The sequence below is a fragment of the Aulostomus chinensis genome, chromosome 23 (assembly GCF_037954235.1).
Source record: "Aulostomus chinensis isolate RoL2024-O1b breed Wild chromosome 23, RoL_Achi_v1.0, whole genome shotgun sequence".
Lineage (NCBI taxonomy): Eukaryota > Metazoa > Chordata > Actinopteri > Syngnathiformes > Aulostomidae > Aulostomus > Aulostomus chinensis.
Genome location: NC_141342.1, coordinates 8,923,814 through 8,945,683, shown reverse-complemented (window position 1 = coordinate 8,945,683; position 21,870 = coordinate 8,923,814). Strand labels below are relative to the sequence as shown.

The window sequence follows — 21,870 nt, the reverse complement described above, 5'->3', positions numbered from 1 at the left end:
AATCTGGCGAGGTAATCACAGGGGGCTCCAACACTTACTCATGCATGTATGCCATACAATCTAACTTTATTACCTTGTCTCTCCTGTCTATTTACAGCAGCTAGGAAGCTGGGATGCAGCCATAACAGGCTGCCAATTAGCCATAAAAAGACACATTACTGCACTAACTGGATATTGTTGCGTTTGGCTTGGTGCATGCGAGCTGTGCCATGTAGGTGAAAGGTCAAAAGAGTTGTTTTATATCTCTGCAGCCTTCATCGTTTCTTTCCAGGAATATAAGAAAGCGCTGAAATGTGCTTTGTGGTTTTCATCTCATGCAGCCTTTATTGAAGATGTGATTGCTGCTGAGTGGCAGCAGTGCAGGATGGAAGTGGATCTTCAGACTGATGAGCGGTCTAATAGGCCTGCCTAATGTATCATGGATGGATTGACTGCCTTCTCGGAGGAGACATTTCAGAGGGATTCCAGCAGATGAATTTCAGGAGAGGAGGAAGAAAAAAAAAAGGCTTCTGAGTGTGAGCCAGACTGAGGATTGGCCAGTAGAAAGACGCCCTCTTCTTGTTCAGTCAGGATGTGCAGGGAGGATTTATTCCAGGAGGAATACAGGCGGGTATTTATATGCTGCTCTCTCGCTCTCTCTCTCTCTCTCTCGCTCTCTCTCTCTCTCTCTCTCCGTCACTCTCTTTCTCTCAGCCAATCTGCACATGATGACGCTGTGCAAAGGCTGGATCTAGTCTGGGCTTCATCATCATATTTAACACACCCACCCCGATTCACACATGCTACAAGAGGTGCATTCTCTTATCCAGTTACATCCCTGAAGGCTGCCCGGCCCTTCAGAAGGGACTCTCTCTCTCTCTGTGTCTCTCTGTGTCTCTCTCTGCCTTTCTCTTACTCTCTCTCTCTCTCTCTCTCTCCATCTTTAGTTACCTCCTCCAATTATTCTTCTCGCCTAGACTCGACGTGAAGGAAATTACGCATCCCGGATCACCGAGGTGGATGACTGCGCTACTTTTCAGGGACTTTCCCCTCGAAATGTGAAGTATTCTACGGTTGATCTTTGGCTGCTCACCTCGTCCAGGGTCGCGTTCGGACCGATGCGCGCCCTCGGACCTCTTGGACACCCTCGTTTAACGGATCCTCGCGCTGCTTGTGGATCGCTGATTTACTGCTCTTCTGAAATATCTGGTGGTGGACAGGAGAGTCTGTTGTGGTGTGAAGAGGATGTGGCTTGCGCAAGTCGACCGTTGGTCTGGACCGAGTGGTTTACCTGGACGCTCGCAAATGATTTTGCGCCTCTGAAATCCGGACACCCGCTCGAATAAATCAGGCGTCCGATGTTGAAAACATAAAGCTTGAACACTGAATCATTTACTCAAGACGGCAAGCGAAGATGGGTCCTACGTGTTTAATGTATATTTCATTAGATTGGCGTCCAGTCTGATCAACATCATCAGCGATGTAGTCAGCTTGTTCATTTGCGTGCTGATCATTTGCAGTAAATACTCACATCTGCTCAAACGGGAAACCATGAAGATGATCGTCCTCCGTAAATTCCGGGTTTTGATCCTCATGGTGTTCCTTGTTGCGTGCTCAATGCACATCATGATCGACTTGTTACCCAAGCTGGAGAGGCACAGCGGTAGCGGCTGCTCCTGCTCCCACACGCCGAGCGAGGAGCCACGGAGCTGGGGGAAGCAAGGCTGGCCTAACAAACACACGTTGCGGATCCTGCAAGACTTCAGCAACGAGCCCAGTTCCAATGTTTCCTCCCACTCGCTGGAAAAGATCCCGGTGACAGGCGATAGAACACAAGCTTTCAGGAGGCTCGAGCATTACGGGCAGCGCGGTGACAGGAAGAGAGCGTTCACCCAGGATGCCGCGGTGACCAAGAACCTGCCGGTTAAAGGGTCAAGGTTGTCAGCTCTCTATGACCATCCCTTATATAAAAGATCCCTGCCGCCTCTGACAGACGAGGACACGCTGTTCAACGTCAACACAGACATCAGATTTGACCCCAAAGCAGCAGAGCAGGAATGGTAAAGTGTTTTTTTTACACTATAAAATCACTTTTTTAGGTGAATCATACTCCACTTAAAATTATTAATGCCACTGGAGACGTGGACTTATCTTTTCTGTTCAGTCACACTAGTCTAATGCTGCATCAGTAGCACAACACCTGTCGGTCCTTACATTAAAAACATCCTCTTTATCTGCCTTCCTCTTTCACCCAGGAATGGGGAAGGTAACATGGAGGAGTTCAGCCCAACAGGGGAGCTGACAGCAGATTCTTATCCCAACTGGCTTCGCTTTCACATTGGAATTAATCGATATGAGCTGTACTCACGACACAACCCAGTTATCGATGCTCTCCTGAAGGACCTGGTCACCCAGAGGATCACTAGTGTTGGTGAGTCATGCAGTTAGCCTGTAAAAATGGAGGGGGGTCAATAACACTCTGAAGACACTTGGTTTGCATCAAGACATACACTTAAAAAGTATGTGTACGTATCAGTTGTTGGCGGTCATTTAACTGACGGGTGGTCATAGTCTAGTCTATACTCTGTGGGCTTCGATACCAGGTGTGTTCATGGAGGATTTAAACTACAATAAAACACTTCTACAGAAATGAACATTCCTTACATTCGACTCCTTGCGACGTGAGTTCACAGACTGATCAGTAAGTTCTTCATCGCCAGGTAAATTTCATGTGGAGCGTGGTTTGGAGACAACTGCCAGGAGGGTGCAGACTGTCATTTTGCCGGGTTTGTGTGATGCTCCAAAAAAACTGATCCACTGTTTCCCAGCTGTAACAGTAACTGCAGAGCATATAACGTAAGCATGTCTCAACAGTTGTCTGTATTAACTCTCATATCGAGGAAAGGGATATGAGAAACGTCATGCAGAGAGAAGCCAGTTTTAAATTTGTCCCACCGACGCCCAGTCACTCAGTACACTGTTAGATGTTATAAAAAGTAAAATCAGTGTTCTTAATATAAACGCGTTAGTCCGTCTGAAATCATAGTTTTCTAAGTTACTTTTAGAAATTATGACAATGTGGTTTGGAATGAAACTCTAATTCTCTAATTAGCCTGACATTCTTCACATGTTCCAACTATCCTGCTGGGAGATTTAACCTGGAAGTCAAGCAGTGCACAAGTCAAGGGGGTTATCATCATTGTGGGTAAAACCGTGGCGAAAGCAATAAATTTCTGGTCAGACGTGGAGATAAACTTTATGCCATCTAAAGCAAAAAGGAGTCTCAATTTTCCTTCAATGCCTTTCAATTTGAGTCCATCATTTGACGGGAACTCTGCTTTCTGATTTGTTTTGTATGTGACAGAAAAGGTCAAATGGAACAAAGTCCGCCTGGAAAGTCCAACCAGCTGAAAGGTGTCATAAATATACCGCCACTTACTTTTCCAGATGCAGACATCTGGATAAGACAACATCTGTAGTCCAATGAAATAATCTGACTGTGTGAGGAAGAAGCGGCTAAATCTCTGACCGTGTGAGCGAAACGCACGGAAGGATGCAGGAAGATACAGTAGAAGCCGTCTGCAGTCTATCATCCAACACTCTGCTCAGCCTCACAGCTAAAACTATCCATATGTTTTAGTCTCACAAAGCAACACAGAAGAATACATCAGTCCTCAGAGAACAGTCTTGATGCAAATCACACAGCTAAATTGTGGCTTGATTCAAATCAAACACTGCAATTTGATTGACAAATAAATCTGTCTTCCTATGGAGATCTGTAAAGCCTTCACTGCTAGTGAAAGTAGACACCTGACAGAGGCAATAATCCACGCTAGGCCAGTTACATGGAATCTAGGGCTGTTTTTTTCTCTTTCATTTGGGAGAGATTGTCTTTCTTTTTGGCTCAGTCTAGTTTCCAAATTCCGGGAGTGCTTGCCGACTCAAGGTCGCCTATGTTGCGCCGTTTGAAAAGAAGTGATTGCAGAATTCAGGTTTATCCGCCAGTGATGAAGCTGTTACTGGCCCATAGCGAAGATTGGGATTAATTTTTGGGGAGTGGGATTAACTGTTTAGGAAACGAGTCATTTCTGCTCGGTCAGAGGAGGAATTTCTTATTTTATTTTTGTTCGTCTTTCCACTCAGAATGTGTTTTAGTTTTCTGGCTCTTGCTCTTGAACTCTGGGTGGATATAGGAAGCAGCTCACGGCGTCTCTGGCCAGCTAAATACATGGTGACTCAGTAATTACAGAGTCTTAACACAGGCCTGGAGCAGAATACCAATAGAAACCTACAGCACCAGGTTATTATCTAAACTTATGGATAGGAGTGCTTAGATCTATTATACACTATTTATATTTTATAGCAAAGTTTATCAATGAAGACATCGTGTACAAAAGCCAAAAATATCTTAAATGTCATTTTAGATGATAGTAGTCTGTACATGCACGTAACATTTTTGGACAGGAATTGTCCACAAATATGTCACCCTGTGTCACTGTTGCTTTTTAAGAATTTGTAGCAGTTGCACTTAATTAAAATGTCTTTCTACTCCCCACTGTGGCAGGCAGACCAGCGCTGATCTTTTCATTTGTAAATCTTTTCACTCTAAATGTTCTGCTTGTTCCCATGATTCCCATATGTATGAAATTAATGAAACATTGATTTAGAAAGTTGTTCTTTTACAAAAGGCCACCAAAACACATTTTCTGATCGATCGGCGAAGAAATGACAGGCGGCGGCAGCTCTGCACTTAAAATAAAAAGATAAAATTCCAGGTTATTTAGCCCTGCAGTTCTGGCCTAAAGAGCAAGCACAGTCTCACGAGTACTTTCAGAATTCATTATTACGTTCAAAGGAGGAGAAAACATGAGGGAAAGGAGGATGAATGGAAGCACAGAGAGGCATAGCGGACGCAAGATCCCCAGAGATTACACAGGGAGAGTAAACAGCACTGGCTGTCCTTCACCACCCCCCCCCCCCCCCCCCCCCGCCAACCTTCCCATCAAGCAAACACTGTGACATCAGAACACACACACATGCACGCGCACACACGTGAGCACACACATACACAAGCAAAAAGCACCACATGTGCAGGAAAGTGTTTATTTCAGACTTCAGGTTTGACATGGCGCTCATGTTGTCACTATCATGTCACATGATTAGAATGTGATACAACATTATATCTTTCTACTCATGGAAGACTGAGACTGAACATTTACGAACTAATGTGATGTAAATGAAATCATGTGTCTCTTTTTTTAATCAGCAATAATTTATTATTGATTTATTCTACCCTGTCTTTCAGTTAAGTTTAGTTGAGGTTTTCAGCTGAAAGGGAAGATGTGGACTGTAGAGATTTATTGAACTATGTCTTGACGTTTTTATGACACACAAAATCATTGGAGTTGTTTTTTTTTTTTTAGAAACATCAAACATTTATTGTTTGCACAAGGGTTGCAACACTATGATAATTTCATGATATCAAAAATATCACAGTATCATGGTCTGTAGTGCAACAAAATGATTATACATTACAGGGACTTAACATAGTCATAACAGGATTTTTTTAATGGAACCAATGCATTATGATAATTCATCACTTTACATTTGTTTCTTGCAGAACTAATTTTTCTATCCTCCTAATTCGTTGCAGGCTAAGTTTAAACAGGGAGGCAGATTAAAAAAAGTTGAAGGATAGAGCTACGGTACAGTTAAACAAAAAAATGACAATCTCAAATAGAACAAATATACAAGCAAAAAAAAAACTGGTAGTGTTGACTGATTGATGCAGCCTAAACAGCTTATAATGTTTGGCACAAGTGTGTGTCTGGAAAATTTCCAAAGGATAACTGGATAACACTGGTTGCTATTGAACTTCGATTAACTGAAATTCTGATGGTCAGGTCACAAGGACTTTCACACCTATATTACTAAAGCCGACTGCTGCAAAAACTCAACTTTTGTGTTCTTGGAGTCGTTCCATTTCAATCGTAGTTTTGTCTGTTTCACTCTGACAGCAATGAAGTCTGGAGGCACTCAGCTCAAGCTCATCATGACCTTCCAGAACTATGGCCAGGCTCTCTTCAAACCAATGAAGTAAGTCTGTGTGCTTTTACAGCAGAACTGCATTCTTTTTATTGTTAACAAAAACAGGTCATGCGTTTTACTGTTGTTCATCTGGTCAAACTTCCTTGTTCCTTATCTGCTGAGCAGCGTGGCTTGTGCTAGCAATGCCATCCTTATACAGATGCAATGTCTTCTGAATGAGTGAGGGCTTAACAAGCATTTCAGAATAAACCCACCGACTATGCTGCTCTCTACCTCAGCTGACTTTCTCTTCGTATCTCACCACCTACCCACTCTGCTCACAATGCCAGTCTCATTTCCTCATTCAGGCCATACGAAATTGCTTTCATTGCAGGATCCCTTTTACATTTGGTTGAGGGCCAACATCATTCTGCTGTCTCAGAGCCAAAATGTTGCTCAGGCATTTCACCTCGGGCCTTACAGTAGAGGTCTCGTCTTTTAGTGGCAATTTTTGAGGTCCTCAGGAAATGCTGGTTTCAAAATTTTAGGAAAGATTTTCTGAGTAGGGCTATGAGATGACAAACAAGATTCTAGAGGGCTTTGATGCTGACTGAGATGACAGTCAGAATCACTGACATCACAAATCTAAGTCAGCCATTGGCTGGGGGGGTGTGTGATGTCACACTTCCCAGAAAGATCACTTGCAGAATTCTGACTATGATCTAAGAATTCTGTCTTTGCTATCGAAACAAAGAACATATATGATATGATATGATGTATGATGTATATATTTATATAAGAAGCAGAGTCCAAATCATATCACATCACTTTCGTTGCTGAGAGCACAACAATTCCTCAACACAAACATCAGACAGACTTAATCCGGTGAGATGGCAGTTACGGTCCCTCATCGGCCCCGAAAGAGGTCCTTCCGAGAGGTGTCGCCAGACCACACGCCAGACTGCCCCTCTCCCGATAGGAAGAGGAGGAGGATCAGTGTCCCAGATGTCCTCAAGGCTTCGACACGCACATCAGAGGGAATTTCATCTGGTGAGATGGCAGCTAGGGTTCCTCTCGGGCCCCGAAAGAGGTCCTTTCGAGAGGTGTCGCCAGAGCTCAGGCCAGACTGCACCTCTCCCGACAGGAAGAGGAGGAGGATCAGTGTCCCAGATGTCCTCAAGGCTTCGACACACACATCAGAGGGAATTTCATCTGGTGAGATGGCAGCTAGGGTTCCTCTCGGGCCCCGAAAGAGGTCCTTTCGAGAGGTGTCGCCAGAGCTCTGGCCAGACTGCACCTCTCCCGACAGGAAGAGGAGGAGGATCAGTGCTCCAGATGTCCTCAAGGCTTCAATACAATCAGATGGAATTTTTCCCAGTGAGATGGAAGCAGCGGATCTTCATCGGCCCGGATGGAGGTCCTTAGGAGCGGGGTTCCAAAAGCTTAGGCCACACCACACCTATCTGCGGAGGAGCAGGATCATGGCCCCAAATGTCCCCAAGATATGGATCATTGGGGATAGTTACATCCGCAGAGGAGAAGAAGCAGCTGTCAACATGTATGGACCGAATTTGGGACTTCGTGCCAAAGTTTTCTGGCATGGAAAAGGAGGAATGCGCTGGAGTGGCGTCCTGCATCGCTTTTATGCAGAGCTGAAAAAGTACAGTCCACCAGACGTATTACTCGTACACGCTGGGGGTAACGATCTGGGACTGGTGTCCAGTAAGGAACTGGGATTGATGATTGAAAGGGACCTGAAAAAGTTGCATCAGGACATACCCTCTATGGCTATCGCATTTTCTTCTTTAAATGAGAGGGCAAAATACCGGTATGGACATCCAGCCCAGATCGATAGAGACAGGAAGGCTGTCAATTGCCACTTGAAGACGGTCGTGGAGGACCTGGGGGGTGAAATGATTGACCACCCCTTGCTGAGGTTCCATGATCGGTCGATATATCTCCATGACAAGGTTCACCTCAACGCCAAGGGAACCAGCATTTTTCTGGCCTCCTTCCGCAAGGCTTTGGTCTGGATTCTTCATCGTTTTATTACATACATTTGTTAAAGACAAATCCAAGAAAATTCCTAAAATTCTCTTCTTCTACTACGACTACTACGACTACTACTACTACTACTACTACTACTACTAATCTTTCTTTTAATCTTCACAGATTAATAGAAATATTCAGTGTTTCTCATGACACATTAGCACTGGTGAATGCTAAAGTAATGTGGTGATACAACCTCTGGAAGTGGTCTGAGCGATCAGATCTCATGGTTCAGGTTTTGTCTATAAATTGGCCAGCAATTTTGGTATCTCAAGTTTGTTCATTGTAATGTTGCTTTTGATTACCTGGAGGTTTGTGATATAAAATCTCTGTTCCTCACCTTATCTCCTCCTGAGGCTTATTCCAGTTATGATATGGAAAGTCCAACCAGTGAAGCACAATATGAACTACTCACATAACATATCCCTACGCAGCCTGCTTAAGTTGTACAGGAGATAAATCCACCCATTGGTAAAAAATGCTCCACTGGTGTAGATAGTGTGAAATGTTTGATTAATTCACGTTTCCTTTATCCATACTGTCATATTTAGATGATAACACATCCCAAGAGAAATGCTCTTTGCTCCTAATCCCTGCTCAATTGGTGGATTTAAATGTCACCGCTCCTTTGTAATGGTGATTGTAATTTAATTGTGGGTTAATGGTGTTCTACACAGGCTGATGTTTGGCCCCTGCATGTCAGCATGGAGAGCGGGGTTAAGCCTGTGGATGATAGGTAGCAAGGTTTTCCGTGGGAGGCAAAGCTATTCAGAGACTGTTGTAATTACTGCTTCAATCGGAGCACACTAAGTCACGCCAGACACAACAAGCCTGAAATCATCCTGACAGGCTGGGGAAGAGGAGAGATGAGGATGGGGAGAGCAGAGGTGTGGGGTGTTAGAAGAGAGGGAGAGAGAAGGAAGAGAGGTGAGAGGGCAAGGACTGGAGTGGATAGGGGCTAAGGATGAGAGACAGAGGGCAGGGATTGTTGTCAATCCGTGCACATACCAGAGTAAAAATCCACAGATTATCTTGGTGCACTGCTTTGAATTTGAACCCAGACGGAAATGTGAAATGACATTTTCGGAGAAAAGCATGGCTGTTGGATGTAAATGTGCTGTTTGACAGTTGTGGTTGTGAGAGCTGCTGTAATGTTTGATAATCCTGAAGACCAAAGGCGGGGGTGCATTCTACCTTCTGCTTGAATGCACTTGACTTTAACAAAATAGGGCACCCTGTGTTGCTGTGTGTGTGTGTGTGCGCGCACGCACATGCTCATTTGGAGTGCAGTTATGGTCTTGACAGATTTGCACAGTCACTCCCCGCTATATACATGCGAGATAACACATGCCAACAACCTCACACACACACACACACACACACACACACACACACACACACACACACACACACACACACACACACACACACACACACACACACACACACACACACATATCCTCTTAACACCCAACATCGTCTCCTCGTTTGCAATTTGCAAATCTGCTGGTGTGTTTCCACATGGTGCATCAAAGAGACAGAGGCTGAGAGATCAAAGACTTCCCTGGCTGTGCTCTTCTGCTCGGCTCCTCTCAACTATAATGCAAATGTGTGCCAGGCAATCAGGCAGGAAGGCGGGCAGGCATGCACGTGGTGTCTGGGTAACGATCGACCCTCCAACCATCCATATCAGTGGGGAGCTGCTCTGCTCTGCTCTATCTGTTTATCAGTCCCACTGTCTCTTTCTCGTCTTTAGTATTCTCCATCATTCATCCTCCAACTCTGCAGCTCTGTTCGTTTTTCTCACTCGCACATTCTTTAATGCACAGATGTAGAAATCCATTAAGATGCTTGCACAAGGTATTCTTTAGGTCATCTCTCTTCTTTTAATTTCTTAGGAGAGGGATAAGCAAAAATCGATATACTAGTGGTTTTAGCGGACAGGTTCCCTCGCATGATTTTGCTGTGTATCAGCTGCATGATGGCATAGATGAAATCAGCCCAAAGGAACCCAGTCCCAACTAATCATATCTAACTCAAGAGTTGTTCTGTAACATTTCGCAAAGACTTCATGGGATCAGTGAGACTTTATAGGATATTGCCACAAATCACACTTGATGCAGCCTTTTGTTGCAAGAGTAGACAGTGGAAAACATCTTAGCTGTAATTAGTGCTCACTTGATGACTAGGTTCAATTATCTTCATCATCTTCAGCATCCTGTGGCACCTGTAAGCGAAACTGAAATGATCCGGAGTCACGATGTTAATAGAGTTCCTTCTTTTGTTCTTGTAAGCAAACACTCTTTTCCCGGTAAGTCGGGAGCAACTACCGTACACGTCCACACAGTGGGGTTGCACGAGTAATCACATTAAATTTTCATTCATACCTCTATGAGCTTTCTTTTGTAAATGAAAACTGTTGTGACGCGTTTCCACATCAGCTCCATCAAAACAAGCGGCCCTCCTTCAATAGGACATGCCACGCAGAGGAGAAACTAGCAGATGGTGGTGAGAGTTAAACAACAAATCTATACAATTAGCTCGTACTGACAAAAAAAAAGGTCACATTCTGTCTCCTGTGGTGTGTTTTTTTTCATGCTGAGACATGTTGATGAATTCTAAATGTTACATACATTGTAAGTAGTGATTTGCAAAGTAACAGCTCCACAACTGACGCAGCAAATGTGTTCTCTGTTGAAACATCAACACGACAGGAAATGTTCTGTTGCATTTTTCCTTGAACAAAATCATGACAGAAAAGTGTGATCTCTATTCGAAGCAGGAAAATGCCGATCCAGAGTTGTGTAGCCCTGCTATGCATTGGGGGGACAATGTGTAGATTTTTTTAGCCCTCAAACGAACAATGTGCTCGCGCTTTGTCACCAACTATGACCGATTTGAATGGAGGCTATGAGAAGAGCCACATTGACTAGTAGCCCTCTTTGTAGCAGTGAAGGGGGAATAAATACATGTTGAAAAAGTACAGCCCCCGCGGGAGGAGTACTCCAGCAACAAAACATTTTGTACCTTCAAAAGCTTCAAGTTCAAATGCTACTAATACGTAGCATGAGCCTTTTGCTGTCAGAAATGTCCATGTACCTTTAAGCACAGTAAAAAGGTTTAAATGGTCCATAGGAGAATTCTGTTACAAGTACAAGCAGCTATGCTGTGTTTGAGTCCCAGGAGGGGAGTTCGCTACTATGAACCTGAAAATCTTGGACTTTTATTTTCTGTTTTTATCACTTCTGCTTTTTCAATCTGTCACGATGTTACTCGGAATACAAGATTGTAAAACTTACAGTGACATTAGTCTCTGAGCACACAAAGCCCATTAGATGATGAGTACAGATTATCGACGGAGAAAGGCGGGAGAGGCACCAGTGATTGATATAATGATGGGCTTCCGTTCCTTCTTGCTTCGACTTAATTGTATCGCTTGTCAATCAGCTGCATGGCTCAGTCACACACATGAATCAATCCCAGTATTCCTATGAGAGATATATGCTCTTTTTGCCTATTTTCTCCCTGTGGAACAATCTATATCTATGCTTATTCTGGGTCCATGTGTAATTTTTGATTGACACGTGGAGGAGACAAGAGGTGGGAGCTACATAATGTCACCTTGTTTGTGTCAATACCATATTGACGGCGGCACAAATAACAGCCTGGAGGAAACGTCTGTGTTAAATGTGGAATATTAGCGGCAAATTGGCAGCGTAGATGAGCTGATGTCATATCATCGAGCTGCATCAGCTGTGGGAGGTGAAAGAATAAGGGTATGTCTCAACAAAATCCTTATTATCCCTCCTCAAAGCTGCCCAGATTTGTCCTCGACAGACACTGAGAATGGGATAAGAGATACTTAGGAATTATTCCTGTATGTAGTGTATAAAAAAAAAAAAAAACTTCCCTTGGACCAACTTAACCATCCCTTGTTGTTAAATATACCCCTCAATTTTCATACATGTTTAGCACGGTTTCGTTGTTTGTTTGCTGGCCTGTTTACTGTCTGATATTGTATCCACAAGGTCTTCTGTGCCTGCGCTTTGACTTTGAGTCAGGAAATAAAAGGATGAAACGCCTCAGGACAAGTCATTCAGAGCATAGATGATGAGTAGGAAATAGAGGAATTTCACAGCAGCGCAGCGGCATCGGCAGAGTTGGGGAGAGGGGAGGGGGAGAGGAGGGGAAGGGGTGTAACGTTAACCCTACGTATCTGTTAATGGTGCAACACACTTGAAATATTCAGTTCCACTGAACCATGATCTAGGACATTTAAACACTATCACAAGAATAATTGTATATATGCCCAGTTATAGTCATTAAACCCTGTAAATGCTTGCAACGTATAATAGGTGGCACACCTGGTGAATGTATTTGCATGCATTACATGCTTTTAAGTTCATATCTGATATAAGTGTTGTTGTTTTTGTTTTACCCGCACAAATGACACTCACTGTAGGCACAGACAGCATTAAATATAATAACTGCTCACCTTTAAAGTGGGATCTTTCTTCCAGCAATTAGATTCAGGCCTGTGAGTTCACCTGGACTGTAAAAGCAGTACAGCGTAGTAGAACACGCAACCATCATGAATCAGAATATTATAATAGCACACACACACACACACACACACACACACACACACACACACACACACACAGACACACACACACACACACACACACACACACACACACACACACTCGCTGTGTGATAGCAACAGCTCTTAAGGCTCTGCTCTCTGCTTGCTGTTTTGGCCGTTTCCCCTGACGTTACACGTTACATTGGGCTGCGGTCTGGGGTTGGAACCACAGCTGAATTTAGAATTATTTTAGTAATATGGTTGGAGTAAAAATGCACGAGTAAATTGACAAACATTGGTACCAATGAAGGAATTAGCTCAACATATTCGTCACCTTACATATGCAACTGCACATGACATATAATTTGTGGTATTCTGTGTTCTATTTCATTCCGGTTCTTCTTGGTTCTCTACATTAAAGTTAGCTTAGCGCAGTTTTCGTAAAAACAAAGTCAGTTACAACCGATGCATCAGTCATATCATGCGTGGCTGTCGTGTCAAAGTTCACCTCAATGTTCATTGTTAGGGTTAGGGTTTGCTTGCATGCTTCATGTTTTTTCAGCCAAGATCTGACTCCATTATGGAAACTTTGCACCAATATTTACCCTCATCTTGCTTCTTTTTGGGGGGGGCGTTAGTTTCCAAACCAGACAAAGGCTGTTTTCGGTGATTTTAATCCATTGTGTTCACTTAAACTACTGAATAACTTGTTGTAGGCTCCCTCCATCCGATTTGACTTCTTCGTTGTGCTGGCAGCAGCATACCAGAGGTTAAAGAGAGTCAGTATTTGCATCTTGTGGCGGAAGCGACATTACAAAGAAGTACAGGCCATAACTGAGTGTTGAGTAGTCGTTAGCAGTGCATTTCCGCCATTTCATACATGGGCAACTTTGGCATGCCACTGAAGCTGCTGCTTCTAGACACTCTGTTGATAGGGATAGAGATTCTATTTTTATTGTTGAAAATTAAAATTTCCTCTAGCCTTTAAAAATGGCACTTCTAATATTTAATATGTAAATCCTGTGCATTCCAGAAGCCTACATATTGGCAAATGAGTTGCCTATGTGGAAAGGCAGTGGGTCCTAAAGAGGAACTGTGGGTCGGAGCTCCCACCTTCCTGTGCTAAGTGAATTATCCTTTCTGAATTAAAAAGTGTTTACCAAATATAAAATACCCTGTAATTGAAATATAAAGGTTGAACTGGCTCACTCTGATAATAATCTCTTAATATGGAGCTAAGCCTGTCATGGTGATAATCAGTGCAGAACTATGGCCCACTGCACTATACATGAGAACTCAATAACAGGAGTTTATGCAACTAATCTATGGTCTGGTGGGGATGGGGGAAAGCAGCACACGAAAAAGTTGCCCGCTGAAATAATCTGTTAATGTACTGCTGGCGTACTGCCATCTACAGTATTCAGCCATCATGATTTATGTCGATATTTGTAAACTAGAGATGTTTTCCCTGCTAATGTATTCTAACGCTGGGTGCCACTTCTAATCAGTGTTGCTGATTAGCATAATCGTTAAGTTTGACATGTCTGTTAGTTGATAACACCCACTGCTTTTCCTCTCTTTCACCCTGTTCTGCACTTTGACCATCCATCCTGCTCAAGACTTCACTGCTGTCGATGCAATTGAGCTCCAAAAGTGTGGAAGTGTGTTCATGTGTATCAGTGACACACTTTCACTGCCAGCTCTGAAGACTTAGGACATTTCAAACAGTCTTACTGTAGTTGCCCAGGAGACATATTTCCCAGTCCATGTGTGTTGATGTATGTGTGTGGTGTTACTGTTAATTCCACAGGAGCAGAAATGTCTTGACGATAGTATCAGTCAACTGCCCCCTTCAGGTAAACGTTATCAGCCCTAATTTTGTGCTGAAGGAACGATAACCCAGTGTTGCAGCCAGCAGAAAAGACAAGCCAGCATCTAATCTGCATATCAAAGCTTCAGCTAAATTCCTCTGCCATCTGTGTGTGTGTGTGTGTGTGTGTGTGTGTGTGTGTGTGTGCGCGTGCACGTATGTGCGGGCCTGAGCAATTGCTCAGCACACATAAATGCAGTACACATACAGTCTCAGTGGCAGCAAAATACCCCTGACACTCATTGTTCCTCAGAAATAACCAAATAAAGTTTAATAATGTACCCATAAAGATTTCAAATACCTGATCCAACTCCTCTGTTTGCAGGAACACGAGCTTTGATACCATCTGTCATCTTGTCTCTTTGCTTTGAAGGAGCTGTCACTCAAAGACAGGCTTTCCTTTCTGTCTGGACACAGCGCACCTCAGCTGCTGATGTGACAGTCGTAGCAGACATTGATTCATCTGGCCTGGCCTTGGCCTGCCACGGCGCTGTCCTTATTGAGGACTAGACACAGAAAGCTGAGGCACAGAGGGTGTTTTATGACCGGATTCACTGAACAAAAAGGGAGTCAAATTGTGTCATGGAAACATTTTTCATGACTCACATTGCTAAAAACTTCCTGGTTCTTTTGACAGGTTTTATGCTGTATGACACCTGCAGATATTTTAATTCTAATATTAGTGGCATAAGACATGCTGTTCCGTGTCAAAGTACACACATCGAAACATACTGTATCAGAGTCCGATACAGTAGGTGGCGGTATGGACCTCGCTGGGTTGCAATGCAGCAGTAGACACAAAGAAGTAAGAAAGCAGCACCAATCACAGTCCCAAAGCAAGTATACAATGGAGTCCACTATATTATGGCTGCTTTTATTTTTTTGGAGACAATACCAATAACCCTCTTGCCTGCTTCAACATCGACGTAGCAGATCAAATGGTACATGGATGCAAAGGCTTCTGAAGTGACGGGAGGCCTTGAGGAATAGCTTTTGTGACTCTTCTTGCTGACTGTCACTTGGATTCATCCATAAAGTAAGAAACAGTCATACTGTTGCCCACTGGATAAACCTTGCCTGAGACTACCTTTTCAAGCCTGAGTCCACGCTTTTAAGCAGACAAGTATGCACACTTGTTTCACACAAATCATATGAGCTGGATTTTGGGGTATAAAGTAGACTCGCTCTGACCTAATTGTACACAAAGCAGGTCCCATAAACACCAGTGACACTGATTCACAGCTTGTTGGTTTACTGGCCAGAGTTCTAGAAACCTGCACGGTGAATCTAAACAAATCCAATCCTTTTAACTTAGCCGAGAAGGACAGACTCATTTGTTTTTTGTGATGTTTATACTCAAGAAGAGTAAATGAAGCAATAACTGCCGAGCTTCCATCCTGCCTACAGTTTGTATGCTCCGGTGTCAACATCTGTCCTCCCTTCAATTCGGGCATTTTGAGTTTTTTTTCTTTAGCGAAAGTACTACAACGCCTGGAAGAAACATTTCAACATGCCGTGCTTTGGGAATGTTCAAGCCAAACACATTGGAGAACCTGAATATACAGGGAGAAGGAGCTTTGATTTAGTAGTCTAAGTATGATGCCATGAATGCAACAAACCCCCCCCAAAAAAGAAAAGTGAACCAAACACTTGGCGCCTGGCATTTTTTTGATCTGAGAGCAGCGATGGCCTGGAGAACCAGCTGTGGTTCATATGAAAACACACAGTATCTGTTATCCTGCCACAGGGCGAGACAGCTCTAGTTTTACAGAAGTATGCAGTGTTTTATAGAGTGGCGTAGCTTCAGTGGGTTCTGCAGAGCTTTGGTTTTATCCTGTGATCTTCCTTTCGTGCTCTCTGTCTTCAGCCTGTTCACGCTGTCCTGGCTGCAGAAACGGACCCCTTTTATAAGCTGTAGTTAGTGTCAGAGAAAACACCTTAGGGGGGTCATTAGACTGCAATGAAGCAGGAGGTAAAATACCATGTTCACCCATCGCTCTCCAACATTCCTGATTGTCAGGTTTAATTATAGCGCCACAAGGTCTTTGGGCGTCACGTATTTTATTGCATTTATCTCATTTCTTTAATGCTTCCTCCACCTCCCCCTTTCACCAGATGGACACTTGGTCTAATTAGGCTTTCTTTTCTCCCTGAAGAGTCTCCCTCAGAGGGAGATGCTCAGGAACGTGCCACTAGGAGGGCATGTATGTGATATGTAATTAGCAGAGAGCAGAGCAGTGACTAAGGTTACGGTGGGAAAGAGGTTGTGTGAACCACAGCTGTCAGCGCTCTGGCTACAGTATAGATGCGGATTAAACAACATCTGTTCCACACTGCTGCATTCTGTATGAGCTTGATTAGAGTAGAAAGCTCTGTGCTTACAACTCAATATCTGCATATTCCCATAAGCTCCACTCCTGGCGTCCTGTTCAGACAAAAAGGAGGTTGAATAGTCAAAACAAGTGATGCAACCAACCTCAGATGAGGAGATTAAAAGGCTACCCATAATGCCCAAGTCTCAACATGCACCTCACAGGAAATGTTGAAAGTTGCATTCTGCTGCCAGATATCTCCGATATTTAATGCTTCTTCTGAATCGGTCTTGGAAAACGTGAATTATGCTGAAAGATGTGCTGGTCACATGGTAATAATCAGATTCATTTCATTACAGGTTAATTTATTGCAGTTTATATGTGCCTTATTGGCACAAAATGCAAATAAACACCATCAAATATTGGATTATTTATTCACTTACAGCCACCATCATGTCATCTTTAGCCACTAATATGTCATTGAAATTGCTGTCAGTAGACACAGCTGAAGACCAAGTTCCAACTGTAAAAACTATCTGGGGTTTCTAGTACCGTAACTGACAGAGTTAGCATTAATGTTAAAGGCAATAGCCTGGTGATGCTAGTGCCATCTGTGTGGAGGTAGAGGGGGCACACAGCAGGGGGTGAGGTGTTTGATCAGGTACAGGACTTAATGACGTTTGGGAATGACAGTTCAAGATCCTCTTTTTTCCAAAGACTGAAGAGATACTATTCGGGTCACAAAATACATTTGTGGAATTTCTGCCACATTTAAGATTTATTTTTGCAGTACACTTTTGGGCCACATGAGGGAAATTCTTGAAGTATCTGCAAGTTTGCCAAATTGGGTAGCCAGTTACAAGAAATACATGGCTGGCTTAAAAAAAAAAAAGACAGATTCAGACTGTGGCTACAAATGTATATGGTGTCTTTAAGTATGTAACATAAACATTTTAAATAACAAAACGAAGTGACATAAAAAATAGTGGCTTAAAATGATAAAGAATCCTATGTTACGCTCTTCTCAAGGCCTATGAGTTTGTGGTCATGTCTAAAAATGGGTCGGCAAAAGTTTGAGAAAGACTGATCTAGCAGTGGTGTACAGATGTCCCAAATTACTGATGTTATGACCAGGGATTGTTATCATACTGTGTATTATTTCAAAATAAAGGCCACTCGATGATTCTCAATTGAAACATCTGCACATCTGGTTTCTTGAAGGGTCATTGTAAACACTAGTTTTCTGAAACTATTATCCTAGATTTATAAGTGCATCAAGGGTCGCACATTAGCACCAGCATGATGTCCTACATTGCTTATCCTCATGTAGTTAGATTTATTCTTTATCGGACTCAAATTCTAGTATAGTTTGTCTTACATGTGTGGAGGAGATCTTAAAACAGAAATGAAAGTCCGCTGTTTAGCTTTGAGGCTCAAACCTGCAGGGAGGTTTCCTCTGCATGCAGCAAAAGACATCTTGATAACTGTTCAGGCACCAAAACAATCCTAAAACCTGGCAGAAGTTACAAAAGTGAGTAGTTAACTTTGTCCATCTGCTGTTCTGTGTTGAGCAACAAGGGGGTAGTGGATTTATTTAAGCATTTTCTCTGAAAAACAGCTGCCTACTTTGTCCTAAAACAACACCATTGGAGCAGTGAGAGTGAAGTGAAGCAGCAAATTACTGTAAACACAAAACAATATGCTGAAAGATGCTGGAAGACTCTGTAGAGTTGCATTTTATACCCTAGTATAGTCATGACATCACTTGGAAGAAAATATCTGAATATTTATCACCTTATTACAATCCAGTTCAGTATGCAGCTTAAAATGATGGTGAGGTGATTCGAATGTTGAGTGTTGTGGTCTTTTACCATCTCTCCGGTCCTATAGATTATTAATAACAGTGGGGTGCGGACAAAATAAAAGGCAATAGGGTAGGGATCACCAAGGGATTGAGATTTGTTGTTGTTTGAGAAAAAGGAGAGAGAGAGGGAGGGAAAGTGAATTCAGCATTGTTAAGCCTGGCGAGGAGAAAGCAGCTTGGTAAAATGGCACAGATTAGTGTGCTGCAAGAAAACGCTTCCCTACCAACTGTGTCGCTGTGCTGTCTATCCAGTTAACTCTGTATGGGTTGGGTCAGGGAGGAGGAGGAGGGGGAGGGAGTGCGTTTATGGTCTGTTTGCCCAGCGCTTATTCAAATATGAGCTTTGGAGTCTGAATAACAAGTTATCCTCTGAGGGGGTGTGGCTGTTTCATCATTCAGGGTAATGATGTGGTAAAGTCACAGCCCAGTGTCTGCAACCTGCACTCACCTCCAATTCTACCTGTCCTCCGCTAACAACCTGCTCATGAAGCAGCTGGCACTGACATGATCCAGCCGCTGAATGGCCAGTCGTTGTTTGGAGGTAATATGGTCCTACCTCCATAATTACTGCATATTTAGTTTGGGTGATAGATGCCATCTAGTGGGCATAGTAATTATGACAGATCACAAATGCCAAAAACAAATGTACACAAAAGAACATTTAGAAGCTGATGGAAAATGGCTATTATAACAATGACAACTGACAGCTGACCAAGTAACTTCACGCCAATAAATGACATCCTCCTCAACCTTTAACCCTAATCGTAGCACCGAGGCATCATAAAATGTTTATGAATGACAATAATAGATGATATTCACCTTCTCACCAGCTATTAGGTGCAGTTTTCCTCAAAGCAACATTGATAATAGCCATCTATTAGAGAGAAAGACATGCTAGCATGTCCAAAACACTCCCTCCCCTTAAATCTGGTGTGTACAACTTAATTTATTAGTCAGTCTAAAAAGAGCTTTCACATCTGTCACACTGTGTCAGGAAACATTAAAAACCAGCCTCTTTTTGTGCAGCTCAATAATGAAAGAGGTGTATTTAAGCGCGACAGACTTTGGCAAAGACCGTACCTTGAATATGCAAAATTTCCACACTTCGTCTTCTTTCTTTAACCTCATATTTATTCCCTGAATTTAATGTGCATGCATCTGTCATGGGGCATACATCATTAGTAACTGCTGCTAGCTGCATTTCAATCCGGTTTCTCTCAAGACTAAAAAGAGACGGGCATGTTAGATGAGGATTTAGTGCTCGGTTCTATTGTAGGCAAATCCGTGACAGCACACAAGTGGGAGTGTGTGTCTTCATGGCCAGTTGGCTGCCACACTCTTCTCCATCTTCAGCGATTGTTCCTCACACATTCTCCTACATCTTTCTTGAATGTCAGAGTCTGAAAGTGGGTTTAATTACTCCAAGATTGATCTCTCCTATCCACATTTGTGGTATTGCTCGACATCTTGTACAATCACACCTTCTATCTTCTTTTTGCTTTTTAGCCTCAGTCTTCATCCATCTGTCTGGTTCATTTCTAACTCTCCCTCTGCCATTTCCTGATTTCCTCTGTCCCTTTTCACTCACTCTTTTTCACCATCACTTGTTTTCCCTGCAGCCACACCTCTCAATCTCCGCTCTTGGGAGAATTGGAAACAAGAGGAGAGCCCTGCTGTCGCCTTACCTTCCTCCTCTCACTCCCACTCTTGATATGATATGAGTGATTTAGCCAGAAGACGACAGGCACACCCTCTTTCCTCTTTGCCTCTCCTCTCGCCCTCACATCCCTGGAAAATCTGAATCTGACATTAATTGTTCCTCAGCTAGCTAAACTTGTTTTCCTCTGCTCGTAAAACCTCTCAGACAGTGCTTATAAATGCTTAACAAGGTCAGTTTTGTATTGTACTTTTCTCAGCAGCTTTCATCCATTTGACATTCTCTTGTATTCATGAGGCGCAATAAAAAAAAGAGGTCAGAGATGCACCCTTTCCCTTCTTTTACTTGTCTTATGTAACAGTGCAGTGTTAGGAGATTTGATCAAAGGCTGTATGTTTCTTAGCTGGATGTATTGGATGCACTCTCTTCTCTTGTAGTTTATTTCTGCCTCTCTCCATTCCTGAATATTTTACTCTCTAGTCCCTGCCCTTCTTCTGCACCCTTGCCATGGTAGTTGCATGGCTCCAGGGTTTCCCTATGTGTGTTTATAGAGTATTTATAGGCGCTGAGCCCTGTTTTCTATCTGCTTATCAACAGCCACCCTGTACCCCACCCACCAATTTACCAGACACAGCCCTGGGATTTCAGGACACCACAGGCCCTGGCTGCAGTCGCTAGCAGCTTACCAGACCTTGATGCCTGTCTTCCCCTCTCTCATTCCCTCCTTTTCTCAAAAGTGCTGCCAGACTCTCTTGATTTGTCTCCTGCTGATTCATGTTCTATCCATCCATCCATCCATCCATCCATCCATCCATCCATCCATCCATCCATCCATCCATCCATCCATCCATTTTCGATACCGTTTATCCGTTAAGAGCCTATCCCAGTTGACATTGGATGAGGGGGGGAGTACACCCTGGACGGGTTGTCAGTCAGTCACGCTGCTGATTCACGTTGTTTTTCATTCTTTATTAGACCACACTTTTTGGGGGCTCGTGCTCAAACATCAGTTCAAACTCCTTTGATGCACCTCATTGTTTTTCCTCCATAAAGGACAAAAGCCCTTAAACGGTCCTCTGTTCTGTGCTTGACATGTGTGCATGACTTCAGCTGTGAGGTGTGAATGGTGATCTGTGTGTCATAAATCAGTCACGGTAGTCGCGGATGAGGCCATGTTGCGTGCACATTTTTACACAATCTCTGCTTTTGCAAGAGTATGTGAGTCAAAAGTGGAGGCAAACAGGAACACAAGTTGGATCCTGTTACAGTAGCATTCCACCACCTTCATAGCAAACAGTATAATTAGAATAATTGCTTTAGGAATGAATTTCCATCCACACATGGAACAATTTGGGGGGTTTACATTACTAATTACTCACACAGTGTTCAGAGACAGATTGCATGCCTGGTGCTTTGGTGGATGGTGGGTAATTTTAAGCCAGGATTCATTAAAGTAAAACTTACAAGTTGAGACAGATAATATAGTGTGCAACAGCCACAAGTGGACAAAACAAAGCACTTAGGTGT

The 21,870-nt window shown here is 43.2% G+C and overlaps 1 protein-coding gene across 1 annotated transcript in view; it reads left to right on the top strand.

Moving 5' to 3' along the window:
* The first annotated feature begins 774 nt into the window (after positions 1-774).
* Positions 775-21,870, top strand: part of fam20cb (FAM20C golgi associated secretory pathway kinase b) — a 51,268-nt gene continuing 30,172 nt past the window's right edge. Inside the window, exons 1-3 of the mRNA XM_086195381.1 lie at positions 775-2,039; positions 2,235-2,410; positions 5,997-6,075. Coding sequence (XP_086051507.1) covers positions 1,531-2,039; positions 2,235-2,410; positions 5,997-6,075 — 764 coding nt within the window. The 5' untranslated portion in view covers positions 775-1,530. The remainder of the gene's footprint in view (positions 2,040-2,234; positions 2,411-5,996; positions 6,076-21,870) is intronic.